We start from the raw sequence: 12,418 nt of genomic DNA on the forward strand, positions 1-12,418 counted from the left end.
AGTGAAACGTTCCTGTGAAGCCCTGGTGACTCTTTTACTATTGTGCTGAGAACACAATTTGGGGTTAATGATGTCTTTCTAAGCACTTCAGTAATCCATAGTAAATAGCATGGACAAATTGTTGATTTGGGAGAGAGAATTTTTCCCTTCTGCTCCCTTCTCTACCCTTACATGTTTAGCTCCACTCCTAATACTTTCTCTGTTCCTCATTTGCCTCTCTCATATGCTCCAGATCAACACACTGGTGACCAACTTTGATGCTGAACTTCGCTTTCTGCGGCACAAGAAACTGAAGCTGGATGTGCAGATGAAAAGTGCTGACCTGCGCTACATCACATGCTATGAAGAGCTGCTTATCCTGAAGAACCTTGAGAAACATGAGAACCTTCTCCAGGGCCATGTTAACACCCTCATCAGGGAGCAGGAGGCCATGCAAGTAAGTAGGCCATGTGTCTCTGGATTTAACAGTACCACTGATGCATGGCTTGAAACAAAAGCAAGCCATGAAGTAAACAGTGGCATCTTTTTGCTTCATTTTAGCACTGATCCAGTGTGTAGTGCTGAATTTTGAAAAACAAGAAACTCTTGATGATCAACCTAGGATGGTCGCTTTTAACTTGCAATAGTTAATCTTTTCATAATCTTTACACTTGTATTTTAATAGGTACTTCATGATGTAGAATAAGTGACAAACCATATACTTAAATTTAAGAACATACTTCTAGGTTTTGCTTGATTGAAGCATGGCTTTAAAGAGAAAAAGACAAGTTTTGCATTTCCAGATCTTCACAGATACATCCTATACACACACATGTGGGTTATGGCTTTTAACTGAAGTGTTTTTTTTGTTTGTTTAGTCAAAATTGAACAGCTACCTTGCACAGATGGAGGATAGAAAGTGTGAGATTGTAAAGCTTCAGGAATGTGAGAAAGCTCTTTATGCCAACTTCCAAGCATCCCTTGGAGAAAACAATGAGTTTGCCCATTTTCTGACCAATGTTCTGAAGAAGAAAATCAAGTGCATGGAAAAAAAAGAAGTAGGAAAAGAAGCAGGTTGGAGATACTGTTCTTTTTGGTTTATGGATTTGTTACACGTACTTCCATGTGGTCAAGTAAATGTGTCTCAATCTAGCTAGAGCCCTGAGTACATGCAACACTGAACCCAGTTCGCAAAACCATAGATCAGACCTACCCAGATTTGTTTATATACCTACCTGTGTTCTGTGGCAGCCATCTTGACTGATAACAGTGATGTAATTCAGTCTCTAACATGACCGCGTTTGGTCTGATGACAGCTCCTGCAATTTACTTCCTGTAAGTCAATACTGAGGACTGATAATTGCTATGAAGAAGTGAAGCTTTAAATAGGTACTTCCTATGCTGTAGCAATGGGAGCTATGGGTAACTGATTAGTCTGCCACATTCATGACATTCTCCTTTAATCTGTCCATTGACTAATGAGAGATCATAGACCTAATCTGCAATCGTCTATTAGTCACAGGACTAAACAGATTATGAAAGGTTTTAATTTATCTTAGTGACTTGGTTTAAAACTGTTAAGGCTAGGAGTCTTACTGAGCTAAAATACTTGTGCTATCTCTCTCTGACTTGGCTTTTGATTTCAAGTGGACACGATTAGCAAAAAGCACAGACGACAGTGATGCTTTTGTGACAGTTTTGTATTTTGCTTGGTTGATTAATCTCTGTAGTAGAATGGTAAACCCACAAGGTTTAAATTCCTAGCACATATAAAGAGAGGAAACTGAAGGAAGTCCCACCAATGTGCTTGTGTCTGTGCCTTTGTCACTACCAGATGATCTCTCTCCCTCATTTTTTTTTTTTCTTTCTGTGAAATTATCAGATCAATGCAATAGGCACAAGGTGCCTGGAATCACATATTACCAGGATGATATTCATGGATTGTTGGGACTGTGTTCACCAGTACATTGGCATAATGCACAGCTAGTGGGTCTAGGGGTGTTCTGCAAGCCAGCAGTACTGTTCATTTCTTCCAGATGAAGAAGATGAGAATGAAGAGGAGAATGCTGAAGAGCCCACCTTGGGGACTGATGAAGAAAATTCTGGATCTGAAGACGAAGTCTTTGATGACTCTGTTTGCCCAAAGAGTACCTAAGCCATCATTTCCTTGGGTTGACTGCTTGTTTAGCTTTGGGGGAAATATTGTGTGTTTAAAAAGAAAACACAGAATTTTTTATTATTCACTGCATATTAATGCCCAGAATGTGTGTACCCCTCCTGAGTGAAGTTTCTCCCCAGGAAATCTCAGTGAAGATAATGAAACCACTGGTAGTATAGGGTACTCTAATTAAAAAGTTTGGAAAAATAAAACTTAGCTAAGCACCAAGAATTAATTATTTTGTGTAAAGAACTATTCGCCATTACACAGCTGTCTTCTGGAGAGAAAAGGCTCCTCTCAGAGGTGGAGCTGGAGCGAGGCTGTAGCAGCTCTCTGGAAACCTGCTGCCTGGTCTAGCTGGATCCCCTCTTTGGGGAAGTTCTGAGGAGACCCTACCATGCTCTTAAATTAAGCTCTTTGTTACCACCTCGTGGATTTATGCAGCAATTGCCTGTTGCTAGGCTGCTCTCTTAAGGGTATCTGAAAAGTTAGGAGCTTTACTTTGCAAAATCCTCTTCATTCATTCATTTAACAAAGGCAAACAACTCCACCCCCACCCCGCCCCTTTTCTTTTTTACGAGTTTAACTAGTTTAGGGGTTTGGGTTTTTTAAAAAATCTTTGAGTAATATGTCAATGACCGTGTAACAACACCACTTTATTTTCAGTTAGAACTTTCCAACAAATTACCTTATCATATTTTTTTTAAATTGGATTTTAACATCATTTCCACAAATTGAATTTTTTATTAACTCCCCATTCATCTCCTTTTTCAATGAAATGTTGGGAAGAAATGAAGATTTTTACTTTCTATTAAAAAAGTCCAAACTACTAATTTAATAGGGAATTTACATGTTGCATTAGCCTCTTCGTATTGGTCTCTTTATGTGTCACTTGCTTTGCCTTTATTGGAGTCTTTTTTATTACACCTGCTGATTTGGGCATAATTTTGCACTTGATTAGTATGAGTGAAATCACTGTGTTAGGTAGAAATTCACAGATCTTCTTTACCATGAAACAGGTACTATGAACCACAGCTTTGTTTATACATAGAGCTATAAATGATCCCTAGAGCAAGTTGTTCACTTACTTAAAGTGAAGGGTGCTATAGATAAACAACTACGTGTTCACATAATTGAAGACTATACTGTAACATGTATTAACTACTGGGACTGCATTACTTAAAAAAGCTAACTTCTGAGCACTTGGCTTTAATATTGGCTTTGATGCATTTAGTCTTACTTCTGGAAACAACTGTCTTGACTGAATGTACAGAAAAAAGATCCATCCAAGACATTCACCCCCTCATGGAGGAATGTGGACCATGTGATTAACGTTTGAGAAAGCTCTAGGAAACCAAGAGCATGGTCTTATTATGGGGAACGCCAGGCAATGTGCACAGTAGGAGAAGCTACTAGCTCAAGCCTGTAACTATAGTAGAGTCATAATGAAACAGCTATTCTTTGACTCTTTCCTTCTCAGACTGCAATGAGGCACTCTTCCGAAACACCATCCAGCTCCGGCAGAAGCGGTTAGACATTGAGAAAGCTTTAACAGAGGAGAAGAAAGCTGCTGCTAACCTCAGAAAGAAATATAATGCCTTGGCCAAGAAGGTATTGTAGTTTTCTTCTCAGCAAGCATTGACTGGCTCCATTACAGTGAAAATGTTGTGCTAGTGATTTTGGCTAAGATTTTAAAACAAAATCCTAATATTTTGAGAGGCCTCCGTTTGGGTAGAGATATCTGTGGTAGCACAGAGGCAGAAGGGAGCTCAACATGGGTCACCTGCCCTCCTGAAAAGGGTAAATCAAGGTGGTCGGACCTTAGCTGCTATGAGGCTGGATCCAGGTTTTAGTTCCAGTTCCTTCCCAGCTGTCTAATCATCATGCAGCAGCACAAACTGGATTCTTTGGTTCAGATGAAACATCTGGTGTAGCCTGGCCTACCCTCTGTGCATGTGTATGGGGATGGAGAGATTAAAGAATACCCTAACACAAATGCAGGTTAAAATAAATGCATAAAAATACTATTCTTCCATCTATTTATTTTGTTTTTAGTTATGTTCTTTTGCTCTTTGTCATAGTAATCACTGAATAAACTCTCTTCGTGCAAGTTATCCTTTTAGCTTTTTTGAGCTCCTGCATTCATCAAGACATTTGACTTATATTAATTCAAAAATATCTTAATTTGAAGGGTTATCCGGGATAGAGGGAGAGTTTTGCCAAAATAACATTATGCAAGTCTTGCTTTTATTGTGTCTCAAAAATGTTCCATCAAATATGCTTAACTTACAACATTTTTTGTTTAGTTTTTAAAGGCTTTCCTAAGTGCCAGCTGCCACATATTCACCCTGGGGTCTGACATTTGAGTCTGAATTGTTTCTTTCTCATGCAGAATCAATAAGCATTTTCAGGCATAACACAATAAAAAAATATCTTGCAGGCTCTGTAGATTTAGAAGCGTCTTAGACGTTAAACAAAGCAGCTGTCTCTTGATGCATAACAGGGCTTCTCTACTAAGGAGACATTTATGAGTATACATGTGTACAGAGGTATTAGGTATTCAGGGTACAATATTGCTTGAATATGTAGATGAGCCTCGTGTTTGCCTGTGAATCTCATCTATTATCATTTATTTAAAAAATAAAAAAAGGCATTTTTTCCATACTTCTTACCCTTTGGATCAGGAACTCTAACATAGAACCTTGCTGCCTTATGTATTTGAGTACTACAGGATTTTTGTTTGTCCACAATTTATCTTTCTGCAGGCAAAAGTAGTGGAAACCAGTCTGGACGCTGCAGACAGGGAACTGAAGACCTTTCAGTGGGAAAAGCAGCAAAGACTGAATGAGCTATATGTAGTTGTTCCTTTGAAACTCCACCAGGTAACTCAATATGATGTGCATCTGCAGGTGCAGAATGGCCTATGTACATCTAAACAATGGTGTTATTGTTCTTTGGGGCCCTTAGTTCCTGATCCACCATAGTCTCCTAAGAGTGAAACGCTATTAATCGAAATTCATGCTGCTATTTCCTCTAGACTTTTTTTTTTCTTCTATACTGACAGAAAAGAGGTAAGGACAGGCAGGTCAGCCCATTGCTGAAATGTGCATAGTCTTCAAGTATTTTATAGGTTTGGCATGGGATTTTCCTTCAGGTACATACCTACTGATATTCTCCTGGAAAAAAACCCACCCCAAAAAAACAAACCAAAAAAGCCCCCGACTATTGAAACTAATGGGAGTTTTGCCCAATTCAATAATGCTGGATTGGATGCAATGCATTCATCTACACAGCTGTTAGCACAGGGATGATTAGTAGAAAATGAAGAGGAAAACTCAAAGCAATACTGTTACTTCCTTTGGGCTGAATCTTGTCCTCAGAGATAGAAGATAGGCCTCTGTCTGTTCTGGCTTGTATACCTCTGAGGCAAGCTCAGGTCTCTCCATTTGTTCTATCTCCCTTCATTAAAAGGTTGGTAATAAAGACAGAAGAGTCTAAGGCCTGACTATGCAATCCTGCAGGTCCCAGATCATTCAAAAGTACACTTGACAGGGAGTCCCTTACTCCCCCTTTGTTCCAGGTGCCATAGAAGGGTAGACAGCTTTATATGTAGGCAGTCATCACAGCTCTAAGTAGTCTTTGAGCTTTGCTGAGTGGTAGCTATTCCCTGGCCCAAAATGTGGGAGTTGTGCCCATGTTTACTATTACCTCACTCATTAGTTCTCTAATGCTCACACATTTGTAATCCAGCGAGATCACTAGCAACCTTCATAAATAACAGCCTTCCTTATGGCTGTTTCTCGCAGGTGGAGTACTTGGTTAACGGGGAGATGCCCAGTGATTTCTCTCAGGCTTTGGTATTTACCAACCAGTCCTTAGAGTATCTGCAGAAGAGAATTGTGGACCTACATAATGAAAAGAGAATACAAAGAGAGATCTATAAGAAGGCCCAGGAGCAACATAAGCAGCTTCTCCAGGACAAAAAGGAGATGGAGATAAAGATTCGACGTAAGTAACAGAGACTCTGAACAACACAGCATACTAATGCTCATTCTGTCCCCCTCACTGGGTGTGGGTAACTCACCAGATGTCTGTCTTTACACTCACACAGATGTCACAGCTGGTTACTGCAGAAAATAAAACAGAGCAGATCAAGTGGACAGTTTTGATGAAGTACTGGTAGTTCTCCAACACTGCAGACTCATTAGGCTGTGTGAAATAAATTGGGAACTTAGTATAAGGAGAGTTGACTGAGATGAGACACTGGAATTCAGCACATACGATTGCTATTTCTGGCTGTAAACCAGAACTGCTAGGAAAAAAGTACTTTTCCCAAAGCTACGTAAGCTTTTTTGGTAATTTCCTCCTCTGTGTAACATAAGAAGAACAAAACAAGCCCTGTTCGAAACACTTAACTTTCCCAAGGACCAATCTAGCGCCACCAAACCTATGGAGGCCCTATATAGCCTTTGGGGTAGGAGTGACTTACTAGGACTGGCTTAGAGTGTGGCTTAGTGACCACATAGATATGGTTGTGGGCAAGGACAAACAGCGATATTCAGTTGTGAGCTCTGTGTAGTTTTGCGTGAATTAATTATTATAGAGCTAATACTAAAGAGCTCAGACAAAAATCTGGGGTAAGGCAGAAATTCTTATTAACTAATGAAAGACAGCGCTGCCATTCATGCCGTGCCCCTTCTGTTAGAACTGGAAGAGAAGTGCAATCATCTGATGATGAAGAAGTTTGGCCGGCTGGTTGATTTTGAAGCAGTTCAAGCACACTCTGTTAACATACGCATGGAAGAGTTGGAAGTGCAAATAATGGAGAAAGAATATGTGCATTCCCAGGAGCTCAAAGAGTGGGAGGTAAGGAGCGGGAAAAGGAGGAAGAGGTATGTGTTATGATGATCTGTTAAGGCTTCATTTCCCTGGGGCTGAATAGTTACACTAAAATCTTCTGTGAACATGTTCATGTCTGGTTTTTTTCACTTGTCATAATGTCTAACTCCCATTTCCCATCATCATTCCTACCTCTGCTGCAGTTGCTGATGCACATCCTATTTTCTTAGTGAGGTAGTTGATCTTTTTGTTTTAATTACCTCAAATGCATCCTTCTTCAGTCCCTATGTGAAGTTCTTCCAGAGTGCTTTCCTTTTGTTTTCAGCTGGCATTTGGCACCTACTGCCTCCTCCCACCACCTCTGGTGACAAACTATTTGAGTACAGGGCAGCCCTGGCTCATGCCTGGGATGGTAGTCTATGCAGTCAGAAAAGTTCGTGTCCTATCTGGGGGGGGGGGGGGGGCCTAAGGCCCAGCTACCGTGGCACAAGCAGGAAACACTCTTATGCTGCCCGTACAGAAGGGCACATATGGAGCTACTATATACCTAATGGCTTTCTCTTGCCCACACTTTTGCCTAACTGCTTTACCTTCTTAGGCATTTGCAATATTAGAAAAAAAAAAAAAAAAAAAGGTGATAGACTGCACTAAAGGTACTGTGGGATCAAGTGGTGTATGCAAGATCAGCCTGTTGTTTACCTCTCCTGTGTGACACTTATGTTGTGCCTAGCACTTCTTCCCCACTTCATGCTTTCTGTCCTCTCTCATCCCAGCTCAACCTTTCATATCTCTCTAGGAGAGAATCTTAGACCTGCAGCAGCAGCTAATGAAGCTGACAAAGGAAAACACTAGCAAGCTGCAGCAGCTGAACCAGTTTTGCCGTGAAAAGCAGCAACTTGAAACTAAGCTGGCTTCGCTAAAGAATGATCTAGTAAGCCTTTTAGCCACTACTACATGCAGGTTTGGGACTGTTCAGAAATGGGTAAGGGATCGTCTGGCCCTCACCAGCTCTCTGGTCTCACATCCTGCTCTGGAGTCAGCAGTTCGGGCTGATATCGCCTAGTGGCACAGGCTGAATGCCTGCTCCAGGTCTTGTAGAAAGGGAGACGAATGAGCTGATCCTGAAGCAGGCCATACCTTGGCTTGTCTGTAATTTCTTACTTAGCTGCTTTCCAATATTGAAACAAGCTCATTTTATTTCTAATTAAAAAATGTCTTGCAGCAAGTCAAAATTATTCCTTTGTTACATGGAAACAGTCAAATGAATTAAAGTGTTTTCTTTGCTCTGTATTAGGGAACAAGGCAGTCACCTGTCACAGTCCAGCTAGGTTAGTGGTCTCCCACTCTGACTTCCAGGTAGTTCTGATTGAGGACTGGAAAAGTCATGAAGCTGTCCTGCGTCTTGGAAAGCTTCACTTTCCCACTTGCAATAAATTTCCACCGTTCATTCTCCCACATTTTATAGGAGTTATTTTTCTCCTCTCCTTACAGGGAGTAGAATTTCAGGGCACCCGAACTACTGCCATCAAAGAGAAGGCCAGGTTGGAGTCACAGCTCAAGCACAGAGCTCATGACACAGCCCTCCTAAGAGAAGAAATCAGTCTTCTAAGCAGAAAAGATGGGTGCCTCTTTCTACAACCTTCATCACCACAGGACTCTGAGACACCAACTGAATCATTCCCTGTCCTTACACCAGAAACGGTAACTAACAACAGCCCCGTCTCCCTTAAAAACGGACATGGTTAACTGTGGCAGTAGTCATACCCAGAAGTGTGAAATGAATTGCTTTGGCTATACAGGGGTTTAGTTGTAAAGGGTTGTATTTGTTTCTCATATCAAAATATGACTGTAGTGACAGATATGGAATAAAAAAGTGCAAATACAATGGGGAAATGCTGTTACCAGTCTATTGCAGAGATTTGCACTGGGCAGATGCGCTGTGTGTTTGTGCATATGTGTATGCCTGTTCTTCAAATGAGTGGCTGTTGAAGGCTGGATATGAGTTTCACATGGGCAAATACAGCTTTGGTACCTGTGTTCTCAGAAATGGTAAGAGGTGCACCTTAAGAATGCATTTTCTTATTTGCTGAACATCTTAGCAGCAATGGCACTTCTCAGCTAACTGAGCTGTTAGAGTCAAGAAAGTGCTATTTGTTTGGAGAAAGCAAAGGGACCTTTCTCTTCAGGGGCTACAGTGCTCAGATGAGTATGGAGCCAGTCCAATGCTTTCCCACTTGCCTCTGCTCTGTAGCAGTGGGAAACTGCACTGCAGCGCAGGACATGGCCTTTACCCGGCAGGCAGAGGGTATAGCAAATGCAAAGTCAGCCTGTAATTCCACTGGCTTGCACCTGCCTGATCAGAGCGAGAGAGTGCTAGGCTCTGTACGTTTTCGGGCTTTATTCTTTTTTGCCTCTGGTGTTTGGTATGGTGGCACTGTGTGATCATTTACAGCACTTACCCTGTCTTACTGTGAAAACTTCCTTGGGGTTGTGTTGTGCTGTTCTTCAAGTGCAAAGTTTCTGAGGGTGCATGGGGAGGCTTGGGGTTTGTTGCTAATTTTTCCTTAAATAGATTTAACAACCTGCAGCTGCTCTTGCTCCCCACTCCCTGCTTTTTACTACTGGTCTTTGCTCAGCCAGGATCCAACCATATCCCAGCCAGGCACAAGAACTGCCCCTGCTGGCCCCAGCACACCCGAATGAATGCTGCTTGTGCTGCCTGCTTCTTCAGTGGGTCCCTATGAAGGTGCTGAGCATCCTCTGTTTACTGAAGGGAAAAAACCCACCCTTATCCACAGGCCTGGGTGCTGAAAGCTTTTGAAGCTGGAAAACCACAGGATGGGAGGTGAGGGATAAGGAAACAAAATTTGCAGAGATTTGGGTGTCCATCTGCCTCCCCTCCACCACCAAACTCATGCAGCTGTCCTTGGAGATAAATGAAAATTTCCTCCAGCTGTGCTCCTCACTAGAAGTTTTATGTCACTTAACTGGCACAGGTAGTGGCTGTCCCTCTTCTCCTGAGCTCAGCATTAAGATGATTTGCATCAGTGGCTAGCTGGAAAACTATAACTGCAGGAAAATGTCACCTTTCCTCGGGTGTCCTGCTTGCTGTATTTCTGCAAGAAAAAAGAGCAGGTTCATTCTGTGGGAGGATTTAGCATACAGCCAGCCACAGAAAAGACTAAAGCCTTTATTTTAGATGTTAAAGCGTGGGTTTGTCTTTACAGATACGCGGCTGCAGATGGCGTGTATGTGAAGGGTTGTTTAAGTTGATTAGGCAGAGTGCATAACTCCAGTCCATTCACAGGAGGGTGGCTCTGGGACAAACCTTCCTGTGGGGGAGAGGAAAAGACCTTTTTGACAGTGTTATCATTTGTGAAGCCCTCCCTGCAAGAGGGTGATAGATCTTGGTGGTGGCAGCTCTGTTTGGACCTATGTCCTGCAATGTCTCTTGTGCTGCTGTTTCAATCTTGTGCTCTGATGAATAGCCCGGTGCCACGGATAGCTGCTGCCTTGTTTCTTGGGCCCTCCTGTGACCTTGCTGAGGATGCCTTCTGTCTCCATAGCATTATAAAAGGCACATATACATCTATATACAAGTGCATAAATATATAAATAGGGGTGTTATACAAAAATAAATACCCATTCTCTTTTTCTCTTTAGAATAAGTCTTTTGCAAAAGGCAGCTTGGTCCCTAGCTGGTGGGAGAATGAGTCTCTAAGGGCCTCAGTGGTGGCGGGCTGCTGTTCAGATGTCTTGGTAGGTCCTGACCCAAAGATGTGATCACTGGATTCTGGGGATGTAGATCTCCCCTGGACTGGCAGCAATCTAGTCTTTCTACCTCTTCAACTGGCACTAGGCCTAGGCAGCAAGGGCTTCCTGAAAGGGAAAGGAGAAAGAAACGATTACAATGCATACAGAATTGGGAGATGCTGTGGCAGCTTTCTAGTCAACAGTCCACTTTACAAGGATAGGTACTCTGATCAAAGAGGAAGATCTGCATTCTGAAAGTCCTGGCTCCATGGGAGTTTGATCCTACACTTGCACACAAGTTTGATCCACACTACAGGGGTGGATCAATGGATCTGGTCCTATGGAGATGGATTCACATTATTTTTCATGGACCTTGTTGTTTCACTGGTGATCTGGAAAATGCAAAATTAAGAAGGACTAAAGGACAGTGTCTCTGCAACTCGAGGTGGGTATATGGGTATGTGCCCTTCCGGCAGCATACAGCTCAAGCTTTTGGAGAAATGAGAAATGTGTCCTCTAAAACCGACTGAGGCTATTTACAGTCCCCAACTGCAAGTGTGGCCTTTCCATGCTGCTGTTGTTCTATGCAGTGATAAAACTGTCGTTGCAGCACAGAAGCAAGCATAAACGGAGCCATCAGAAAGGCTCTACAATGAGATTTCCCTTCAAGATCAGCCTAAAATGATGAGATGAAGCAAGCGTGGAATTTTCCAGACTACTGACCTTGGTGGAACAGGGGATCCCGTCGAGCATCCAGGCTAGGGCCTCCCACTTTGCTGCCAATCACTGGATGATGGAGGCCAACAAAGTGCTCTTGAAGGTGAGGACAGTCATCTTGTGGCTGAAGCAGCTGGTGAGTGGAGTCATCTGGGAGACTGTAGAGGAAAGAGCTGTCTCCTGTTCTTGAGTTGGGCAGTCTGGACAGGCAGACAAAAAGGTTTAGCACTATTAACAGATCTTTCCTCCTTGAAAGATATGACCTATGTAACACCTCAGCTAGTCACATCAAAGCAATGACACAGAGCATTCCTAAACGAGGGGACTAGTAGAAATTGGGATGTACTTGCAGGATGGGAATGAGGTGATGGGACCTGGTATCCACAATTCAAGTGATATGCCACAGGAGCTGGGAGGAGTAGTGTCTCTCAGGAAGCATGGGAATAACAACTTGATGTCTGAACAGCGAGACACAAAGCACTTGTAATTGGACCCTGGCCAGATTCTGGGGCAGCTGTTTATCAGCATCCAGTCATAGATTTTAGCTTCTTTCATCATACTTTTTGGTCTTCTGCTTAGGAGCAGGGGGAGGAAGGTCTGGGCCATCTCTACAATTAAATTATCCCACCCTCAAACCGTAAGAGGAATGAGCTGTATGAAGAGAATTTAAAAGGCCTAGTGCAGGAGCATGGATTTGTTTCCCAAGTGAATTGGGACAGATGGGAGTGTGGTGAGGGCAAGCTTTGTAAGCATGTGGTCTTGTGGGTCCTATTGGATTGTTCCACCCTCCACAAGCCAGGACTAACCTGGAGGGCTGGTAGTCTTGCTGGGCATTCCCGTTTTGCAGCACTCTCGCCTGCAGCAAGGCGTTGGTCTCCTCATGTGACTGGAAGGAGAGAGAAGGATTCTCAGCAGAGCAATGCCACACAGCAGCATTAAGAGGCAGGTGCTGATCTGGGAGCCGAAGCCAGA

The 12,418-nt window shown here is 42.7% G+C and overlaps 2 protein-coding genes across 6 annotated transcripts in view; one reads left to right on the forward strand and one right to left on the reverse strand.

Moving 5' to 3' along the window:
* The window catches only part of CFAP44 (cilia and flagella associated protein 44), a 47,060-nt gene extending 38,184 nt beyond the window's left edge, over window positions 1-8,876 (forward strand). The window contains exons 27-35 of the mRNA XM_049824840.1: window positions 233-436; window positions 858-1,053; window positions 2,016-2,126; window positions 3,618-3,748; window positions 4,903-5,019; window positions 5,944-6,145; window positions 6,843-7,003; window positions 7,773-7,907; window positions 8,468-8,876. Of these exons, the coding sequence (XP_049680797.1) occupies window positions 233-436; window positions 858-1,053; window positions 2,016-2,126; window positions 3,618-3,748; window positions 4,903-5,019; window positions 5,944-6,145; window positions 6,843-7,003; window positions 7,773-7,907; window positions 8,468-8,722 (1,512 nt within the window). The 3' untranslated portion in view covers window positions 8,723-8,876. The remainder of the gene's footprint in view (window positions 1-232; window positions 437-857; window positions 1,054-2,015; window positions 2,127-3,617; window positions 3,749-4,902; window positions 5,020-5,943; window positions 6,146-6,842; window positions 7,004-7,772; window positions 7,908-8,467) is intronic.
* Window positions 8,877-10,152: 1,276 nt separating this feature from the next.
* The window catches only part of BOC (BOC cell adhesion associated, oncogene regulated), a 57,359-nt gene continuing 55,093 nt past the window's right edge, over window positions 10,153-12,418 (reverse strand). For all 5 annotated transcript variants that reach the window (XM_049824848.1, XM_049824845.1, XM_049824847.1 and 2 more), the window contains exons 17-19: window positions 12,253-12,332; window positions 11,453-11,646; window positions 10,153-10,855 (exon numbers count right to left, since the gene is read on the reverse strand). In XM_049824848.1, coding sequence (XP_049680805.1) covers window positions 10,671-10,855; window positions 11,453-11,646; window positions 12,253-12,332 — 459 coding nt within the window. In that variant the 3' untranslated portion in view covers window positions 10,153-10,670. The remainder of the gene's footprint in view (window positions 10,856-11,452; window positions 11,647-12,252; window positions 12,333-12,418) is intronic.

This window comes from Accipiter gentilis, chromosome 21 (assembly GCF_929443795.1).
Source record: "Accipiter gentilis chromosome 21, bAccGen1.1, whole genome shotgun sequence".
In the NCBI taxonomy this organism is placed as follows: domain Eukaryota; kingdom Metazoa; phylum Chordata; class Aves; order Accipitriformes; family Accipitridae; genus Astur; species Astur gentilis.